This window comes from Sus scrofa, chromosome 9 (genome assembly GCF_054392235.1).
Source record: "Sus scrofa isolate SSC_HxYL_T2T_F1_AM1 chromosome 9, Sscrofa_HxYL_maternal_Yorkshire_Landrace_v2.0, whole genome shotgun sequence".
In the NCBI taxonomy this organism is placed as follows: Eukaryota; Metazoa; Chordata; class Mammalia; order Artiodactyla; family Suidae; genus Sus; species Sus scrofa.
This window is the reverse complement of record NC_139391.1, coordinates 3621934-3642947: the sequence shown is the minus strand read 5'-3', so window position 1 is coordinate 3642947 and position 21014 is coordinate 3621934. Positions and strand designations below refer to the sequence as shown.

Sequence of the window (21014 nt, the reverse complement as noted above, 5' to 3'; positions counted from 1 at the left end):
ATATGCCATAGGTGTGGCCCTCAAAAGACAAAAGACAAAAAAAAAAAGTTACACATCTAACCAGTGGCCAAAGTGGTGAACCTGGACCTAAGTAAGAGTCCTTCGCATCTCATTCCAAGATAAGCAGCCTTAGCTTCTATAGTACATAAAAGTGCTTTGAACAGTGAGTTATATAAGGCTTTCTGTAAAGTGTTTCAGAGCATTCATTGTATTCACAGCTTGATGCTTTCCCTGGGAAGATTTCAGAGGAAAGAGAAAACAGGGAGGCGGGTATGAATTATTCACTTTCCTTCAACAGGAAGAAGCACAATAAGCAAAGACTTGTATTAGCAGCTCTAAAATATGTAAAGTTTAGAAGAACAGGTTTTGCCAGATTCAGAGGAATTTATCATCTAGTGTCAGAGCGAGACACACACGTGGCCCAAGAAAAGTCAGAAGGATTCCGCCGGGTAAATACAGGAAGGGGTTGTGCAGGGGGACAGGTTTAAACTGAGACGCGGGCAATGGTCGTGGTTTGGCAAATGAAGACGCTAGTGTTGGGTGTTCCGTGTGGAAGAAGATGTTTGAGCATAGACGTTAAGGAAAAGTACAGAAGGCGTAATCTGAAAATAATGAGTTTACGGACCCACAGGGGCAACTAGAATGGTTGAGAATGTCCGAGCAGCTTTGTACTTGGGCTAGAATCAGTCTTTGGCGTTGTGAAACGGAAGAGAGCAGATGAAAGCTTTGATGGAAGACAACACCGTGGAAACAATAAATGATCTTGTAAGTTCTTAAGAATGGCCAGCTTCATCATAGACCAGCTATGTTAGAGACTGTTCTCTACTGACTCATGCAACAGCATGTTTGAAATATATCAAAAAGGGATCTAGTCACGGATGTAACTTAATCCTGGGAAACACTGGCAATATCTGGGCCCCCACCATTTTTAGGGCACGGTCAGGAAGGGAACTGGAAAGTGTAAAATGCGCTTATCTTTGTTGGACCAACACATAAATTCAGACGCCTGGATCCTATGGGAAGATAGGCTGGTGCTGGCCCAGGATACGAGAACTGACCCGGCAGGGCTGAAAGCAGAATGAGAAAGTCAATTCAGATTTATCTAAGATAAGCAACAGAGAATGAGGGGTTTAGAGGGCGCCCAAAATCTGAGAGAAAAGTCAGGGAGGACGGAATGAAGTCAGAAGTTGGCAAAACACATCTGAAAAAAAGGACGAACATTTTCATTTTCAAAGTGTGCATACATGCACAAAGGAGTCATCACTAAACTTTTTTTATTTCATTAAAAAGAAAGAAAGTGCTGCAGGATGTTCATAATCCAGAAAAGTGACATTAGAAAATTAACAAGATCTGGCAGGGCTAAAGGAGCCAGCCCTATTCACTCAACTCTAAGAATCAAAGTTCTGGAGCCAACCTCTGAATTACCACAAGAGATTCTTTTATGGCACAAACCAGTTCGACCTGTGCCAGCTGGAACCAAAACCTCTAATGCATAGCAAAGTATTAAGCAACTAAAGAAATGGAGAGACACTGAAAATGATTAGAATAATGTTTATTCTCTTTTTATTAGAGATAACATACAATACCATATTACAACATAATGATTTGCTATTTTTACATATTACAAATGACCGCCACACTAAGTCTAGTTACCATCTGTTACCCTGCAGAGTTAATACAACATTATTGGCTGTATTTCCTACGTAGTACATTATATCCCCATGGCTTGTGTTATAGCTGGAATTTCTTACCTCTTAATCTTCTTCACCTATTTCATCTGTCTCTAGCCCTCCACACACACCCTGCTCAAACCCTCTGGCTATTACCAAAAAGACAAGAAACAAGTGTTGGTGAGGATGTGGAGGAAAGGGAACCCTCTGTCCTCTTAGTGAGAATGTAAATTGGTGGAAGAGGCTCAGAAAGCAAAAAAATAGAACTATCGTACGATCCAGCAATTCCACTTCTGGATATTTATCCAAAGGAAATGAAAACACTATCGTGAAAAGATATATGTACCCCATGTACACAGCAACACTTCTTACAATAGCCAAGATAGGGAAGCACCCTAAGTGTCCATCCATACATGAATAGATAAAGAAAATGTGGTATTTATAAATCATGAACTATTACTCTGGCATTTTTTAAAAAGAATAAAAATTTGCATTTTTGGCAAGAATAGACATAGAGGATATCATGCCAAATTAAATAAGTCAGACAAAGACAGATGCTGCGTGATCTCACAAGTGAAATATAAAAAACAAATAAAATATAAACAGACCATAGAAACACTTATTCTTTATTTGAAAAACAATATAACTTTAATTACGTTTCTGTCATTACGGCTTGATAAGTCCCTCTTACCCAGATGAGGCCAAGAGAAACATCAAGGTAACTCCAAAATGCAAAAAACTCCTGTAGCAGTAAGTGCAATAGAGAACAGGAGCCATGTTATGGAGATTCTCAGGATCCACAGAAACTTGGGGAAAGCAAAATCCAAACCTATTCCTAGAGTAACTATTGAAATTTCCTATGCATCATGAAAAAAATTCCCCATTACCAATTTTTGTTCCCAAGGTAAGTTCTCACCCATTTTACTGCTTATAACCTGCTCAGCAGCTTCTGGATTCCCTGCTTGACCTCCTTGGTCCTCACCCCGTAAACAATGGGGTTCAGCGCTGGGGGGATGAGGTGGTGCAGGATGTTGAGCAGGATGGGGACGTCCGGGGGAATCCTCTTCCTGGCCAGGTTGGTGATGACCAGGACCAGCAGGATTGTGCTGAAGAAGAGGATGAGGATGAGGTGGGAACCACAGGTGCTCAGGGCCTTGGCGGCTGCTCCCTCAGCCCTGAGCCTCAGCACAGCTTTCAGGATGAAGGAGTAAGAGAGGACAATAAGGACGAGGTCAGAGCCCAGAAGGGTCCAGCCGGCCACGAACTGGTAGAGCCGATTGAAGGTGATGTCATCACAGGAGAGCTTGGACACGGAGAGGTTAGTGCAGATGCAGTTCTGGATGACCTTCTCTGCACAGTATCTGAGTCGCGAAGAAAGGATGGGGATTGGCATCGTAAGAAGGCCATTCCGGGCCACAACAAAGATGGCGGCTCTGGCGACAAACTGGTCAGTGATGATGGATGGGTACCTCAGAGGGTGGCAGATGGCCACATAGCGGTCGTAGGCCATGACCATGAAGGTGCAGGACTCCATGGGGAGGAAGCTGTTCACGATGAACATCTGGAGGAAGCAGGCAGAGAAGCTGATGGCCCTGAGGTCAAACCAGAAGATGGCCAGGACCTTGGGGATGACGGTGAGACAGAGCACCATGTCCAGTATGGCTATGAGGCTGAGCAGGTAGTACATGGGCTGGTGCAGAGATTCCTCCAGCCAGATGGTGACCAGGAGGGTGGCGTTGGCCCCCAGGGCCAGGAGGAAGAGGAGGCTGAAGGGCAGGGACAGCCAGTGCTGCCAGCTCTGGTAGTTAGGGAAGCAGAAGAGGAGGAATTCGGAGACTGGAGCAGAGGAGTAGTTGCTGGCGGATGCCATGCAAAAATTCCGGTCACAACTGACACTTCAGAAAAGCTTGAAGGGTAAGACAAAAATAAATCCATTCAAACAATTTGAATACCGATGGGGAAGTAGCTCATTTTCCAAAGAGTCACTGGAAAATAATAACAGCAAAGAGAGTATTTTATAAGTATGAACCCATACATTCTGTCCTAAGTACTTGAATACTGTGAACCCATGCCCTCTGTGAAAAATCCTGCAGGCAGTGTGGTGGTAGGAGGATCGTGTTTCCTCTTTAGTCTGGACAATGCCCATTTTTTGCCCCTCTCGTGGTCTCCCACCTCCTTGATAAACTGCATAACTTTCCTCCTTACAGGGAAATACGTGGTGATTCCAACCTTACAGATGAGGAGACAAAATCCAAGGTAAGTCATGTCATATTGTTAACATCACAGGGGTGACGCCGTGACGTAGGAAACCCGAACCTACAGCTAAAGCGCTCAGCCTCTACCTTGTCTGCCTCTGTCACCTCAACATGCAGGCCCTGCTGCCAGAGTAGATCAGCCACAGGGCCATTCACACACGCCTGTGCCTGCCCTTCCACCAAAAGAGGGTGACACGGGCAAGGGAGAAATCCAGCCTATGAGCATCACCAGAAAGCTCCTGGAGACTCGAGAGGTATGACTGTCATTTGTACAGGAAAGCGCTCCTTAGCGCAGTCTGAAAAGGAAAACTTTGCAATAAGCACATATGAAAAAGTCTCCTAATGTCTTGGGCAAGCTGTTGAGATAAGGCCAAGAAATAGCAGGAGTCAGTACGTCGGGTCTTACTGTCCTATCGTAGGAGAGTGATGGCAAGGGCAGCTGTCTTTATCTGACTGCACACGGACTCCCCATCAGTCACAAACCCAGAGTAACCAGATTCCCGTAGGTGCCTGGTCCCAGGCACCAGAACCAGTCAGGAACATATTTAAGACACTTAGGAGATGGCCTTGCCCGCAGCCGCCGTGCTCAAGCTTTCACCGCAGAATGCTGGCTGCTGGCTGCTCTGCCACAGGGACACTATTTGCTGTCGATGCTCCGAGGAAGCCCAGCCTCCACCTGTTTTTCTCAACAATGCAGCAGTTCCCGTGAGTTCTGAGGCTTCTAGAGTCAGCTCCCTTTTCTCTCCTGAGAAGATGGCATCCTGTCCTCAAAGCCGAGAAGTTTAAGCACGAATATTTGAAGGCAAGTTTCCATGTTGGAAGAAGCAAATTTCCTACTTTGCCTCATTATTGTCACTTTCCAGATAATCTATACCAGAACTTCCAACAGAAATATAATGTGAGCCACATACCCAATTTTAAATTTGTAGGAGCTACCTTAAAAAGTAAAAGGGAACGTGTGAAGTTAATTTTAATAATAGATGTGATTTTATTTAATAATAGATGAGATTTTCAACGTCTCAAAATATTACTGCTTTAAGACGTAATAAACATTAAAAACTGTTGAAAGAGCTATTTTGCATCCTTTTTTGGGTTTTGTTTTTGTACAGTTTACACTCACAGCACGTCTCAATTCTGACTACGGCCACATTTCCAGGGCCCCATGGCCCCATGTGGTCACTGGCTATGGGATTGGACACCACCAGTCTAGAGTTTGGGGAAAACTAGACATTTCTCTTTTTATGTTGCATCGGGTATGCGTTTGCTCTCGGGGCGGGCCACACGGCATTCGTGGATTATATATGGCAAGTCCTTTACTTTGGCTCTACTTCTGGGTCAGCTCACAATTGCAGTTTTAACTTTCTCTTTCAATACTGCCCATCGAGCTTCCCTTGGCGATTTCTTAGTAAAGTGATCTTTCAAGCTTCAGGATGCGAACACCCCCTTTAGGACAGAGATAATCAACCCACCCAGAACTCCTAACTTGGAAAACAGACACCACTGGCGGAGACTGTCGAGCAATCCCAGCTTCCTTGACTCAGACTAGATTACACCTCCACCCCCACCTCCCTACACCAGTGTAGCTGCTTAATTGGTTTTCAAATCAATGTCACTATTCAGTAAAACATGCCCAAATGTCCAGTTATCACCACCTGCAGTCATAGGAACGCCATTCCTTCACATAAGATATATTTGGAAGCTGGAACTGGGCTTTGTCAACAACGGGTGGCCGCAGAGCTAAGGTTTAAAAGGTAGGATTGGAATTAGAAAGCAACTGAAGCTTCAGACATCAATCCAGATAAAAGTGATTTCTTCTGTTAGACAAGACGAACTCACCTGTGGCCAGAGTCCGCTTATCTGGAGTAAATAAATCGATTTCTATAAACTCATCCTCTGTGTTTGCAGTTAGGGAAGCTGGTTATTGCATCCTTCCCCCTGGATCAGTGAAGGGGAAATAAAGTGTTGACTCTACACACAGTCTCAGATCTTCGGGAGAGCATGACGGCCTGAGCAAAAGAAATATGCTCTTCCGTCTCAGCTGGAGAAGTAAGGACAAGGAGGAAACAGGACGGCAGGGAGGGGTGGTCAAGGCAGCTGGGATTCCAGGCACCCTGTCTCCCCGGCGCTTCTCCAGCAGGGGCTGAACTGCAGGTGAAAATATAAACCCCCTGGCCTGCAGTTGCCACGGGCAATAATGAAGGTGTGGCATTCATTCAAGAGCACTCACTGGGAACCTCTCGGCTTTTCTAGGTGAACAGCATACAGTCGACACAGGAAAACCTGGCTCCCAGGGGAAACGAGTGATGCTCCAGCTTTGGGGGAACCCTGTGTAGACTCTGAACATGCGGAACCGGACCCGCTTTAGTCCTACCCAGAGAATTTCTTCTCTCTGCTTGTATTGAATACCCGGAACCCTTGATGCCCCATCCCGCCCCTCTTCCTAGTTGTTCTGGCTCTAACCCAGACCTACCTGCTTGAGGAGACGAGACGGCCCAGGATGACTGTTCCTTCTGTTTACTGCACCATCTGGCCCAGCCCCTCAGAGGCTATTTTTATGGCCCTGAACTTCCCGCTGTCCCTCCCCGCCCCCCAGCCCACAGGGGCTAAGAGCCGTTTAGACACCTGAACCCTGGGCACAGGCCCATTCCTCTGAGGCGGGAGGAAGGATGGGGAGGAGAGAGAAGCAGTGAGGGAGGCGCGGGAGGAAAGAAGGGGAAAGAGCGGAGCAGAGAAAACACAGAGAATGGAATCCAATATGGGATTTGTGATGAATTCAGAGTGTTCAACCAGGAAAACCCGGCGGGGAAGGGATGGGGTGGGGGGAGGGGGGACAGAGGCATCTACGAGAGCAGGGTATGTAAGTTTGAAAAATAAATATTTCTAGACTTAAGACAGAGAGAAATTTATTTCGGCCATGAAGTGTACACTTCAAATTACGTTTCAATAACAATTTAGTATTATCCTTAAAAGCGGTCTTTTCCTTATGCTGAATGCATCCGAAAAGGCCAAGAAGTGTAACGTGCTGTAGAGACCTCATTTCCCTTATTACCCACAATGCAGTGGCGTGGTGAGAAATAGGAATGAACAAGTGAAACGTTTAATGTTCGTGATAGGACATGATAAGAGCATCACTCATGGATACGAATAGGTTTCATCTGAATACAGGCGGAAGTAAAGGGGAAATGCCTTAGAAAGCTTCTGGGGATGAGACATAGGTGTGAGGGGGCTGCAGAGGCTGCTGAGGCACGGTGCCCTGTCTCTCCCACCCCCAAGGTCTGGGTCCCAGGACTGGGGCTGCAGGTGCGGTCCAGAGGGTGGGGCGGAGCTACGCAGAGACTCTCTCTCTCGTGCTTGGGACATCTCCATGTCTTCTGAAGGGAAACTTGGGTTGGAGAGCAAGTTTCTTGCCCCATCGGGACAAGCTAGTCCTGACCATAGGTAATACCCAAAGGCAGAGATAATCCTGCTGTACGTATCCTTCCACCTCTGGCACCTCTTTCTGCTGCCTGTTCTATGTCTGGTCGTGGCGCCAGAAGCAAAGACAGAGAACTCTCAGGAAGAGTCTAAACTGGGAAGGGTAACCAGTCAAAGAAAGCGAACCGTGGCAGGCAAGACAGAGGTCGACCAAGGCGGTGGCACCAGCGAACGAAACCATCCCTCTCTTCCCCAGAGAACATTTCAGAAGCAGAGACTGAGAACACAGCAGCTTTTCCCAGCTGAAGGGCCACGTCAAGGCTGGTTCCGAGAGAAGCTGCAGGAGCCCAGAAGGAAACCTGGGATAAAATTAGGACTCCATGGAATCGGAGAGGAATGATAGATACCTAGCGTCATGGGCTCTATTTATGTCTCTGGTTATGTTACAGGTAAAATAGAGAGTGATATTCCTTTGTGCTGGCCGGGGCTGAGTTTGCAAAGCAGCCAAGCCCCTGCACATAAGTCAATAAGATGAGATACTAAGACTGCTGCCTGGGTGGGCTGAGGGCAGACTGCTGCTTCATGGCTGGTGTGTCCGAACCTGCCTTGCTCCAAGTAATAGTAGAACCCAGAGAGCTTCAAAGGGTGTGAGTGTTGGGGTGGTACCAAGGCCACTCATCACCAGTGGCCATCATTTGGAGTCCCAGAAGATACGCTTGTAGGGGGCTGTTGCGAGACATGTTTTTATAATATTTTCTTAGCCTCTTTGCTGAAAACTCCATCTTGTCCTTCCTTACTTTGTCCCATCTTCCTGTTTGAGAAACAGTCAGGGTGCTGGTAAATGACTTAAGCTTAAGAACAAAGACCTAAGGGCATGGGTTATTCGCGGGGTCAGCTGAATGAGGACATAATACATTGGTCTAGGCATGCCTGACCTGTGCAGATTGGCACGCCATTTGCACAAGCATGATATGTCCTGTAAAGAATAAGAGAAAGAGGAACCTCATGGCCAAGTGGTTTATGAGTGGTCATTAACAGAATATGCATTAGAAAAGAGAACCAAGGTGCAAACCTAGGCACCCAGGGTTGCCACAAGTAAGCATGTCTTTTGCAGAAGCACAGTGAGCATTCTCTGAAATGCTATGCATAGATAGCTCACTCAAATGCTAATGATTCTTAAATGCCTAAAGCTTAGAGTAAAAGGTTTAACCATTTACCAGCTAAGTGACTTTTGAAATTAAAAAAAAAAAAAAAAAAGGAGTTCCCGCGTGGCGCAGTGGTTAACGAATCCGACTAGGAACCATGAGGTTGCGGGTTCGGTCCCTGCCCTTGCTCAGTGGGTTAAAGATCCGGCGTAGCCGTGAGCTGTGGTGTAGGTTGCAGACGTGGCTCAGATCCCACGTTGCTGTGGCTCTGGCGTAGGCCAGCGGCTACAGCTCTGATTAGACCCCTAGCCTGGGAACCTCCATATGCCGCGGGAGCGGCCCAAGAAATAGCAACAACAACAAAAGACAAAAAAAAAAAAAAAAAAAAAAAAAAACCCTATATCCTGCACCTACAACGCCCTTTTCCCTTGAGGTCATCCTCCAGAGCACAGTAAAAGCAGTGTGGTCTCTTGAGGCAGGGCTCCTGGTCCCTGAGACCTTGAGCACCCTGGTTCCCACCTTAACTTAAAATAAATGTCTCTGCCTCTTGTTTCATGTTAACTTTTTTCCTTAAGTTCCATAGCACCCAATCTTCATCCCCATCCTGCTGAGCTGGTCTCAGAAGGGGGCCTCATGACACACCCAGACTGAAACAGATATGAATAGAAAACATGCAGTTGACCGTTTCTTGGGGCATCCAGTAGTTTGAACACTCGCAAACACACACTTTTCTCAAGAGAATAAACTAGAAGTCAAAAGGACCACAGGGACAGAGCAGGACGAAAACGGCATGCCTGGGAGAGAGTGATCTGCCTCCTAGTCAGAGGGCAGCAGGAAGCAGTGGGCTTAGGAGAATGATAACAACCACCATGCAGTGACTGTCGAGATAATTTGGTGTGTGTACTGAAAGAAAGTACTGAAAAAAGAAAATGTTCGTGCTGTAGTTTATTCATCCTTTAAAATGACAACAAGAAGTAAGGAGAGGGTGCAGAGACGGAAAGTCTTCACAAGCATCTGGGAGGATCTGAGAGCCAGAAAATGGCATGTCTACACAGGCGCCAGAGAGGAGAGTCAGGGGTGTTTAGGGTATAGCTCTCCACCCCAAGACCAGGGTTCTGGAGTAAACGTCTACACTCCACCCAATTCACCTTCCCCAGTGAAAAAGCCACATGGGGCTCTGCCAGGCTGAGTCGGGAGACAGGCGAGGAAATGGGGTCCTAGTAAATCGGGGGACAAGAAGGGGTTTGGAAGGTTATGCATATATTCTGTTTCTCAGGGGTCAAACGCTCCCACTCGAATCCACTCCATTGGGCTAAGGGTTGGGAGACCCTCAGTCAAGGCTTTGGTAGGGAAAAGATTCCCAAATAACCACAGACTCCAGGAGAGGGAGGTTCTCCTCTGGAACCACGGGAAGCAAAGATGCACGGAAGAAGGTTTTCATTAAGAATATTAAGACGAGGTGAATCCGAATTCATTCCAGGATTAAAAAGGGAAAGGTCTTTTCCAACATACAAATAAGTCCTGACCTGCACTGACAACCCCAGAGGTGGATGTGCGCTGAGGTACCTCTCAGAACCTGCTCAGCAGCTTCTGGATTCCCTGCTTGACCTCCTTGGTCCTCACCCCGTAAACAATGGGGTTCAGCGCTGGGGGGATGAGGTGGTGCAGGATGTTGAGCAGGATGGGGACGTCCGGGGGAATCCTCTTCCTGGCCAGGTTGGTGATGACCAGGACCAGCAGCACCGTGCTGAAGAAGAGGATGAGGATGAGGTGGGAACCACAGGTGCTCAGGGCCTTGGCGGCTGCTCCCTCAGCCCTGAGCCTCAGCACAGCTTTCAGGATGAAGGAGTAAGAGAGGACAATAAGGACGAGGTCAGAGCCCAGAAGGGTCCAGCCGGCCACGAACTGGTAGAGCCGATTGAAGGTGATGTCATCACAGGAGAGCTTGGACACGGAGAGGTTAGTGCAGATGCAGTTCTGGATGACCTTCTCTGCACAGTATCTGAGTCGCGAAGAAAGGATGGGGATTGGCATCGTAAGAAGGCCATTCCGGGCCACAACAAAGATGGCGGCTCTGGCGACAAACTGGTCAGTGATGATGGATGGGTACCTCAGAGGGTGGCAGATGGCCACATAGCGGTCGTAGGCCATGACCATGAAGGTGCAGGACTCCATGGCAAGGAAGCAATTCATGATGAACATCTGGAGGAAGCAGGCAGAGAAGCTGACGGCCCTGAGGTCAAACCAGAAGATGGCCAGGACCTTGGGGATGACGGTGAGACAGAGCACAATGTCCAGTATGGCTATGAGGCTGAGCAGGTAGTACATGGGCTGGTGCAGAGAGGCCTCCAGCCGGATGGTGACCAGGAGGGTGGCGTTGGCCCCCATGGCCAGGAGGAAGAGGAGGCTGAGGGGCAGGGACAGCCAGTGCTGCCAGCTCTGGTAGTTAGGGAAGCAGATGAGGAGGAATTCGGAGACCGGAGCAGAGGAGTAGTTGCCGGGTGATGCCATGTAATGGACCCTGATCACGCTGGAAATTCAGAGTCCTTAAAATGCAGGACAGAATGTGTCACCATGGAGAGTGTGCATTATAAACACAATAGAACTCGAGTTTCCACTGTGACTCTTAACTTGTCCCCACGAAATTTTTAAATCACCAATATCATTAATCATTGGGGAGCACCACCACCACCACTCTGTGTACTAAGCATTGCGTTGACTGTGTATATTCATCATCTCATGTCATCCTTTTAAAAAGAGTTAACAATTGTTACCATTGTTACCCTATTTTCACAAATCATGAAAGGGTAGAGATAAAGGGAGCAGAATAGTTTGATCAAAATTAGAGATCCCAAATTTAATAGTGGTCAAAATTAGACAGCCAGAGCATAGTGAAGCCAAGACGGAGAACCAGGGACTCTGACTCTAGAGGCCCTGCTTCCACCCCTGCACACGATGCAGCCTCAGCAAGCACAGTGACTTCACCAAGCCCCCCCGTCCCTCAGAGTTTAGAAGGGACAGCTGTGTAGAGACCCGTGCTCGGCTGACTCTAGAAAAGCCCAGCCCTCTGCTCTGTGCCACTGGACAGCGACTGACTTCACGAGCCTCTCTTTCCACTACTGAGGAAACATGAGATTAGAGGGGGAGCAGCCCCTGACCCCCAAGGACAACACTTTCTTCCAGCCCCAAAGAGGATTCCACTTTAAAGGCACAAGGTTTATCATTCCCTTCCTGGATTATTTGCTCTTGTTTCTCCTGGTGACGCCTCAAGGGGCTTTCTTTGGTTTGAGTCCTTTAGAAAGAATTGAGAATTTCCTCTTGCGGTGACAGAGGCCGTCGATACTGTGGATACACCAGGAGGTTCATCAAAGGTACAATAGAAGCTAGCTAGGGAGTGAGTTTTAGGCATGTAAGCTTCCGTGGGAATCCATTTACCTGTTCTGTTAAATTAGCCATGATTCCTAGTGGCCAGGATCTAATTATTCCAGCACATGGAATCTGTGCTCTGTAATCTCATGTGCTGTGATTCTGGTTGTTTCCTGTGTTGGGTACTGTCTTATTTCCCTGACTCCTGAACAGAGAGCAGAATGCTCTAGTAGCAGGAAGGTTGACAGCCACGGCTGCAACCGCCAAAGAGCCGGAAGAGCCAGGGGGTCATGGGGTGGCGGGGGGAGGGGATAGAGGGGACCAGGAGGCCTGTAGCCAGTAGGGTTGGGGTTGCTAATGCTGCTCACCTGTCCCATCCAACCAGGGAGGGTGAAGTGTGGGCAAGGGGGTGTCAGACTCTGGCTCCAGAGAAGATGAGAAGTGAGAACTTCCACTGTGAATGTCCCCGACTTTCCAAACACAGGTTCTAGCACACACATGCACGCGCACACACAGTCTACCCACTGTAAGGCTTGAAGACAAACCAAGGATTCAAGCAGGGCAATCAGGTAGCAGCTTGTCCTCTATCCCCATTTGCAATTAAGAAAATTACCCCATGTGAATCAGAGAAATAAGAAGGATGGCAAACATACCCCCTTTTCTGAAAAGGCTTTTCCTTTCCAACAACCTCAAGTTCTGGATCCTCAGAGCAACCTGACCCGTTTGAACAAAATGAGAAAATAGCCAGTGCCTGCTCAGCACCTGGTTCTAATGTTAGGCATAAAACGTGCAACCCGGATTAAGCAAAAATGGCCATCTTCTGGGAACTTGCTTAAGAGAGGAGAATTGACTTACCTCATAATATGGTACAGTGGTGGCTCTAATAAAGACGAGCTTACAAACAGTGGGAAAGAGACAAAACTCTATGAATGAAATGATGAACCATGCTCGAAAACTTGGCCGTAGGTGGACATGAACTCCACGTCTGGCTCTTATACTCCTTGCATGACCTTGTATGACAGCTGTTTAACCGCTGTGGTACCCAGATTTCTCATACATGAAATAGATACATGATATTTAGCTTCGGGTGATGCTGAGGGGATGGAAAGGGGTTTTCATTTCCTGAGATCCTGTTAACACAAGGGACGTGACACGCTTCAGAGCATCAGAGAAGGACACAAAAGAGGTAAGGTTCACCTGGGGGCAGTGGGAGGGTTAGCTTTGCAGGCAATGGCGAGAGAAGGAAGGTCCGCCTACGCGGATGTGCGGTCCTGCCTGAGGATGAGGTGTTAGGGGTTGGTGGATGCTGCATTCTCTGCGGGGAGGAGTTAGGAGACAGGAGTGTCAGGGGACAGTGGGTAAAGGCCTGCGGGAGCGTATGCAGCTGGGCAAGGTGTTTGCTGTGCACTGCAAGGAATCAGAAAAATTGACACTGGAAAGGGTGATGCTCCAGATGGGACAGAAGAGAAGCCCACAGACGGTGGGCTGGCCTTTTAGACAGTCCCCAGGGGTCCAGAGGAAGGGAACCAAGATCTGAGCCCAGGCTGTGCACGTGCTGCAGACCTCCTGGGACCCCGACATATGAGAGGAATATACTTGCTGCTCTGTTTTGGAGCCGCTTTAAATCCCTTAATCACCGGGACCATTTTCTCTTCCTGCACATTTTCTCCTCAATGAAGCGGAGGAGGCCTCCTGCTCTGGGAAATGAGGGACCCTTGGCCATCAGGGGCGTTGCTTTGCCCTTGGATACCCCCACTCCTTAGTTTGCACCCCCAGACCGATATTTACAAAAGGGTAGTTGCAGCAGCTCCTTGCGCAAGGGCTCATGAGCAAACCGTGATCTCTGACCCGGAGAGAGAGAGTCTAGAAAGACAAGCCTTAAATAACCAAAATGACAACAGGACATCCAAGCCCAGCTACCATTGCCCAGAAGCAGGAGGGATCCTCTCGGCTCACAGATGGGTTTAGACAAGGCAGGAAGGAGGAGTCTCACCCAGCAGGCCCAGAGCCTTGACCTTCCAGCCATGCAATGGGGAGGAGTCTTTGAGCCTATTCCAGAAGTTTGGTGCCCACAAACCTTGCATGGCACAGAAGGACTCAGCCTCAGCGCTGAGTGAATCACAGCTGCCACTCACCCTTGTACCAGGAGCTCAGCATCTCGGCTGGGTCGGCCTCCACACCAGGCCCTGTTCAAAGAGGCTCAGCTCATTTTCGTTCCAGCCGCCTGGACTCGCCTCCTCCCCTCGCTGTCTCCTTCCTCACAAAGTTCCTGGCCCCAGCTCGAGATTTACCAGCTTCAGAAGTTTGTGCAGCTGCTCTTTCTGGCTCTTGGCAAGAGCACCGAACTGGCCCTGCCAGAGGCTGTGGAGGCTGCTTTTATGGACTCTGATTCCACGAGGCTCCTTCCAACCCCACTGCTCACAGGGGTGGGTGTTCTGGTTAGACATCTGGACCTGAAGCCCTAAGGTCTATTTCTCCAGAGAGTACATTATAAAAGGCTTAATTCGCAGGAGAGGTCAAAGGCTCTTGGGGTCTAAAGAAAGAACTCCCCTGCCAAGAAGGAGGGTAAGGGGGTGTTCCTGTTGTGGCTCAGCAGGTTATGAATCTGCCTGGTGTTAAAGAGGACGTGGGTTTGATCCCTGGCCTCACTCGCTGGGTTAAGGATCCAGCATTGCAGTGAGCTCTGGCATAGGTCGTAGTTGCAGCTTGGATCCTGCGTTGCTGTGACTGTGGCGTAGGCCGGCAGCTATATCTCTGATTCAACCCCTAGCCTGGGAGCTTCCATATGCTGCGGGTGCTGACCTAAAAAGAAAAAAAAAAAAAAAGATGAAGAAGGGTGAGGAAACTGAATGATGCGAATCTTCTTAGGAGGACTGTTAGGGATGCGCCTTTGGGGAAGGAACTGAATGAACCCCCCGCAGCGCTGTAACTGCGGAGGAGGTGGCAGGAGATTGTCCCCGGGGATCCATGGAGCAGGGACCTCCAAGAAGCAAGGACCATGGACACGGCAGGGGCAGGAGTCACTTTCCCGGGGAGCCCATCTGCTGCGATGGGCCCATCACTGATCTGGACCCAAGCAAATACCTGGGAGGGGCCCTGTTTACACAGTGGTTTCCTGTCCAGGACTTTACTGCAGGGCTGCTCTTCGTCTAAACCATTACCTAAGTATGGTTGCGGAAAATGCTGCTATTAGCAATACTCGCCTTACACAGAGCAATAGTTAGCATGGCTTTCCTGGGAAAACAAGTGTGACGGTCCCCGGGATGGCCCCCACTGAACAGATGCAAACGGGACCTATGCAATAGCCTCTCTTGAGACGCTCTCATGAAGCGTCTCAGGAGAGGGACACAGAGGCTAAAAGCAGGTCTTTGGGGCTCAGTGCACAGAGATCACAGAGGGAGGAGAGCAAGGGGGCAGCATCTGGAGCATGCTGAAATTCCCAGGCCCGGGATCAAACTGGAGCCACAGCAGCAACAATGCCAGATCCTTAACCCACTGAGCCACCAGGGAGCTCCTGGGTGTGATTCTAGGGCTCACACTTTCCTACCTAGAACTGCTGGAGAAGGAGACATCGGGGCGAGGAAAAAAAGGAGCAGAGAAAAAGAGGAAGGAAGGAAGAAAGAAAAAAAGGGAAGGGGGGAGAGGAAGTCTGGAGATAAACAAGGAAAAAGGACAAATCTACTGAGTGACCACAGTTAATGTTTTTATGTATATGATTGGATTTAGAAAATCACACAGTTAAAAAATTGCTCTTGTCCATACCTGTGAGAAAATAAAACTAAAATATGGATGGTTTACGTGATCTGCCCGGGTGATCTAGTGGATAGGACTCTAATGAGGCCCGGGTTCAATCCCTGCTCTGGGGAACTGAGATCCCACATAAAGAAGCTGCATGCCATGGCCAAAAAAAAAAAAAAAAAAAAAAAAAAAAGACATACATGAACATGCCCATGCGCGTGTGTGTGTTTAAATAAGGAGCCCCTTCCCAGTTATGTCCCACCAACAGCATCTCCTGACAAATAGCAAACTGCCTACACTCAAAGGCTCAGCAGACAATCATAGCTCGCTTGTTTGAATCAAACACTGGCCTCCCGCTGTCGCCGTAGCAGAATGGCGAGGCAGGGCTCAGAATCCATTTAGAGGGCCCGGGGCTAGAGGCTGGGTCTGGGTAGGATTCAAACCCCTGCATCCTTCCTGAACGTCTATGCCTGAGCTGCAGCTCCGCCGAGGTTCCACCCAGTGCCCCTCTTCCTCCTGCCTCGGATGACGGGAGGACCCGAAACATGGAAGGGCCCCAGCTGTGGCCCTTCCTTCTCTCTCTTACGAGCCTAAAGTAAACATGACGCGTTACTTACCAAAGCATCTGGGAGGGCTCTTGGGCGGACAGTGTCTCAGGGACCAGGGGCCACAGAACTCGCCAGAGGTTCCTGCTACGTCTCATCGTTCTTACTCCACAACGTGGATTTCAGCTTGACAACAAATTAATATAAATGACAGAGACCAGGGTAGGTTTCCAAACAGAGTTCTTTTTCCTCCTAAACACAACGAAATGCCCATCCCCCAGGCATATCTACAACTGAGTGGGGCTATAAAACTAAATCCGGGCAAGGGAATGGCAGGCACCTCTTCCAGGAATGGCTTTTACAACGTCCTTGGTGTCCTCTCCTCTCCGTCTCTTCCTCCTCCTCTGGCCAATTGCATGTAATCCACTGGAAGACAAGGACCCACAGAAAATGGCGGAATCAGGCAATGGAGGAGGCGAGGGCCCTGAGTGACTGTGTGGAGGGGAGCTTTCCCCACCCAGGTGCATTGGGCTGGATACATCAGAAAATAAAATTGTATTGTGTTAAACCACTGACAAAAGGAAGTTGTTTGACAGCTGCCAAGTGATCTTGAATAAGGCTGAAGACAGTGAGAAAATTGACATCCAATGCAAGAATGATCACTTAACAAGGAAAACTGACATGGCTAATAAATGGGAACTCTAGGGGAAATTGTTGGAAGAATTCAAAATAGTAGTTATGTTTGCAATTATTGATTTTATTTGACAAGTTATTATGAGCAATAGATGAGCCTAGCAGAAAGTTAGCTGGTTTTCAAGCAGAAATTAATCATAATAGAGAAAGTCCATAAATACAAAGTCTTGAAGACTTTTCCTGCTGCTTGGGACATCGAAAGTTAAGAGAAAGTTTTAGAATGTCTTTGAGCAGCAAAGACTCCCGGAAACCAGCCCTGAGAAGAGCTGTATGTATGTATAGATGGATGGATGGATGGATGGTTGAACGGATGGACGGATGGATGGAGACAGCTGTTCTACTCAAGCCTGATAGACTTGATAGACACCATAATGTAGAAAAGGGGTGGCCTGGGGGTAGGGGAAAGACAATGAAGAAAGGAAAGAAAAAAATGTTAAATCATGCCTAAGAGAATCCTTTGGGTGTGTGTTTTATGTGGGTCTCAGTCTGTGCGTAATGATACTATTGGCTAGAAATGCCTGGGGGTGCAGGGACCCCCCACAGACATCTTCCCAACCAGAGCCAACTCTTGTCATTATTAGGATCACAAGATGCACCTCAGCCACAACCGACCATCAGGAAACTGGAAAAACAAGGTCTGTTATGCACAAGTCCTGTAAGGTAGACGGCACACCTGAGCCACACAACAAGGTCAGGGGTACAGAAGAGGGAGAGAGAGAGAAGGGACCTGAGGTTCTGACTTATTGGGGTCAAGGTTGAGGTCCCTAGATTTTCACAGGTTCACTCTTCATTGCTGAATTTAAAACAGAGTGGGAATTAAAGCAAAAGAAGGGAAAAGCAGGGCTATTCAAAAAGAAATGCCTCTTGTGAACCAGAGCTTTCTAAAAAGGGGACTTTCATGCACTGGGTATCCTGGTTCTTCACCTAGTTATGTAGTTGGCGGAGTGTTTATTTGAGATGAATGCCTTTAGAGTGGACGCCTCAGCAGTGGAAAGCTTGATGTCAGGTATTTACACGACAATAAAAGAAGCTAATTGTTGGGGGCATAAGGTATGTGTGATTCTAGCACAAGGAACTGACCTAATACATCAGAAATCTGTTAGGTATTTGAGGTTCATTGCCAAAGAAACATGAACTTGGCTTTTAAAGAAAGCTTTTCACTAAGGATTAAAATAAGCATTGATCCTCATATTCTATGCGCAGGAAGAAGGCTCCAGTGTGGTATCTACGGAAGAAGCCACAGGCTCCAATACCTGCTTCATTTAGTGTCATTCGGGACGTTGAAGAAGGCACAGCCCCCCAAGAGCAGAACAAGGGGCCCCAGAAAACAGTGGCCAGGAGAATCCTTCCCGGAGAAGGTAACCAGTGTCTAGTCAGGGAATTGCCTCACCATCTGGAGATGCAAGCATTGCAGTGCCTGCCCCCAAAGTATCCAGCCATTACCCCTGACAGTTCCTGCTAAATATACCCCATGGTGCATCTCCACCTGGGAGTCTTTAAGGCTGGTAGTTGGTTTCTGCAGCATCATTAAATACGTGCCGGGAGAAGGAAGATGCTGGTCCAGGGGGAACCACATCAGGATGTGGTGATGACACCCCCTCCTGGAGGTCTCAGACTCTGTGCTAGATGAGAGTTCGTTTCACCTCACTTGGGAAGAGGCTAATTATATGTTATATGTGAGAATCTCTCTCTTTTTTTTCTTTTTTTTTCTTTTTTTACAGCCATACCTGTGGCATATGGAAGTTCCCAGGCTAGGGATCAAATCGGAGCTGCAGTTGCCAGCCTACACCACAGCCACAGCAACACGGGATCCAAGCCACATATGCAACCTGCACTGGATACTTAACTCACTGAGTGAGGCCAGGGATCGAACCTGCGTCCTCACAGACACTATGTCCGGTTCTTATCCCGCTGAGCCACAAGGGGAACTCTGAGAGTCTCTTAAGACTCTTAAGACTAAGAATGAATATGACTATTGTGAAAACCAAGAGACACAGTTCCTCCTGTAGACAGCTGGACATTTGTGAGGAGTCTGGCCAATGGAATGATGGAGAAAATGATGGAAGCCGCTCTCGGATTGAGCCCCTAAAACCTTCTCCAAGATCTGCACATCCTCTGCCTTCGCTGTGTGACAGCCAGATTCAGAAGCACCAGCGCAAGCCCCGAAGGGCTCAGAACGTGGAATAACCACATGTGACAGAAGCATGGGTCCTTAAAGGTTGGCATGAAGCAAAGCCTCCGGGCAGTGGAATCAGGATGTGGATTAGAAGTAAATTTATATCGTGTCAAATTCTTATGGTATCTTTATGGTAGGGTCTAACTTTACCTGCAATTTACTAGTTCAATATATGATGGCTTTTGATGGGCACTGCCTTTGCTGTCTATAATCTGGAGCATGAAAAACTTCAGAAAACTACAAATCTATCTAGCTGAAGTAGAAATATATATATATTTTTCAACTCCCAATAAGCAGGAAGCGACTCACTCCCCTTCCTCCTGCATGTTGGAGAACGCAGAAGTTTTTCAAGAGTTTGCAATCCGCTTTCAAAAACAAGCCAACACTGAGAACTGCAAACGCACCCCACCATGGCTGTTCCTATGTATGGCCACAGGGGGGCACTGTTGACAAGTCCACATGGAAGCGTTTATTTACTCTGCAGTAAAGCCATCTGGTTCAGGATCCCCGGCTGCACAGCCTTGATGTTCCACAGTCGGCTCTCATGGTTCACGCTCACATGCTTAGAATCTATCCCAAAGCACCACAGAGAGCCAGAGACTACCAACCCCACGGTGGCAAACCTAGTTTTGTTCCCTCCACGATATTTTAGGTGTTCATTTCCAGTGTTGGTCCCCAGCATGGACGCCCTCTTTCCTCCAGATAATTCAATTCCAGGGAACATGCTGCTCTCTCTTACTGCTGGGTCTTGATTTAAACCCACTCTGTTCCGGAATAGCAGAGTTCAGTGGTTTCAGATCTTCTCTCTCAAAAGGCTGTGTGTTCCTCACGCAGGTGTGACGCACCTACAAACCAGGGAGGGAGGCGGGTGGCCCGGGCAGGTGTCTCCTCTCCACCGTCTCGCGTTCCTGGTACACACCTTGCAGTGCAGTGAACCACCATCAGCCTCTACTAGCAAAGAGACTCTTCACACATCTTCTCAGTTCCACTGAAAAAAAAAATCCATACCCTCCAGTTTATTTTCACTCTGTCTTTCAGTTTTATTGAGATAGAATCGACATACAGCTCCGTATCAGTTTAAGGTGCCCAGCATCATGGCTTAACACATGTGCTGTGAAATGAGTACCACAAAAGTGTAGTTAATATCCAGGGGCTCATGTAGGTACCAAAAGAAAAAGAAAAAAAAGGGGTTTTTTCCTTGTGATGAGATCTTCAAGATTTACCCTTTCAGCAAATTTCGTATATACAGGAGCGTTGACTCTAGGCGTCACGTGGTACCCTGCATCTCCAATGTTGTTTATAACTGGAAGTTTGTACGTTTCTATGCCGCCAGTTTAAAATGCCTCTAGTATATGCTACTTCAGTCTATCCACTCAAGACAGAGTTTAAAGATTTCTGCTGAGCACATTTTTTTTAATGCTATGATAGAATCACAACAGGCGTGTCTGCCCTTCAAGATCAAGCTCTTTGAGTCATCCTGCTCCTCCACGCCCTTTCGCTCTATGCAGATTCACCCCAAAGCCTGTCTTAGGACCACTGTGTCCAGGCCCTTGAACCACTGGCCCTGGGCTTGACAGCTTTGTGAGAACCTGAGGTCCTCTTAACCTCTCTCCTGAGAACCAGAGCAGAGAGCCAACCCCACGTACTGGGCTGGTCTGTTTAGTGCTCTACTGTGAAACAAGATGCACCGCCGACCCTGTCCACACTTCACGCAGCAGCTTCAGCATCAGGAGTAAGGGCATGTTTACGGAGCCCTGGAGGGTCCAAAATTGTGCCAGTTACTGTGAGGAACGAGAACTGCTATGTTGTCCCCACCTCCTGACAGATCCCTCCCATGCGCCAATAGGCTCGACCCCGTGTGCACCCAGTTTGAGTCAAGCCTCTCGTAGCTGTGTTGGCCACTTCACTGATCTGGAGAAGCCTAGTTCAGGAATGAAGATCTGAATTTCAACCCAGCAACCGACTCTTCCTTGAGTCCCTTCTGGGTTCGCAGCTGGGAAAGCACAGCAAAG

The 21014-nt window shown here is 48.1% G+C and overlaps 2 protein-coding genes across 4 annotated transcripts; both read right to left on the bottom strand.

The window, feature by feature from the left end:
- Positions 1-2598: 2598 nt before the first annotated feature.
- LOC100520757 (olfactory receptor 56A4-like) lies at positions 2599-3540 on the bottom strand. The gene has a single exon (XM_021102719.2). It carries the CDS (start codon positions 3538-3540, stop codon positions 2599-2601), a length of 942 nt encoding a protein of 313 aa, XP_020958378.2.
- A 5871-nt stretch (positions 3541-9411) lies between these two features.
- Positions 9412-16434, bottom strand: LOC100520396 (olfactory receptor 56A4-like). 3 transcript variants are annotated; one of them, XM_084974979.1, is made up of 3 exons: positions 16206-16434; positions 13986-14036; positions 9412-11030 (listed from the first exon to the last, which is right to left on the bottom strand). In XM_084974979.1, exon 3 carries the CDS (start codon positions 10993-10995, stop codon positions 10054-10056), a length of 942 nt encoding a protein of 313 aa, XP_084831105.1. In that variant the 5' UTR covers positions 10996-11030; positions 13986-14036; positions 16206-16434; the 3' UTR covers positions 9412-10053. The 3 variants fall into 3 exon arrangements, 2 of the variants coding, with proteins under 2 accessions (XP_084831105.1, XP_084831106.1); XM_084974980.1 differs by lacking the exon at positions 13986-14036 and having other exon boundaries at positions 16206-16393; XR_014814517.1 differs by lacking the exons at positions 9412-11030; positions 16206-16434 and adding an exon at positions 14142-14313.
- Between the last annotated feature and the right edge of the window lie 4580 nt (positions 16435-21014).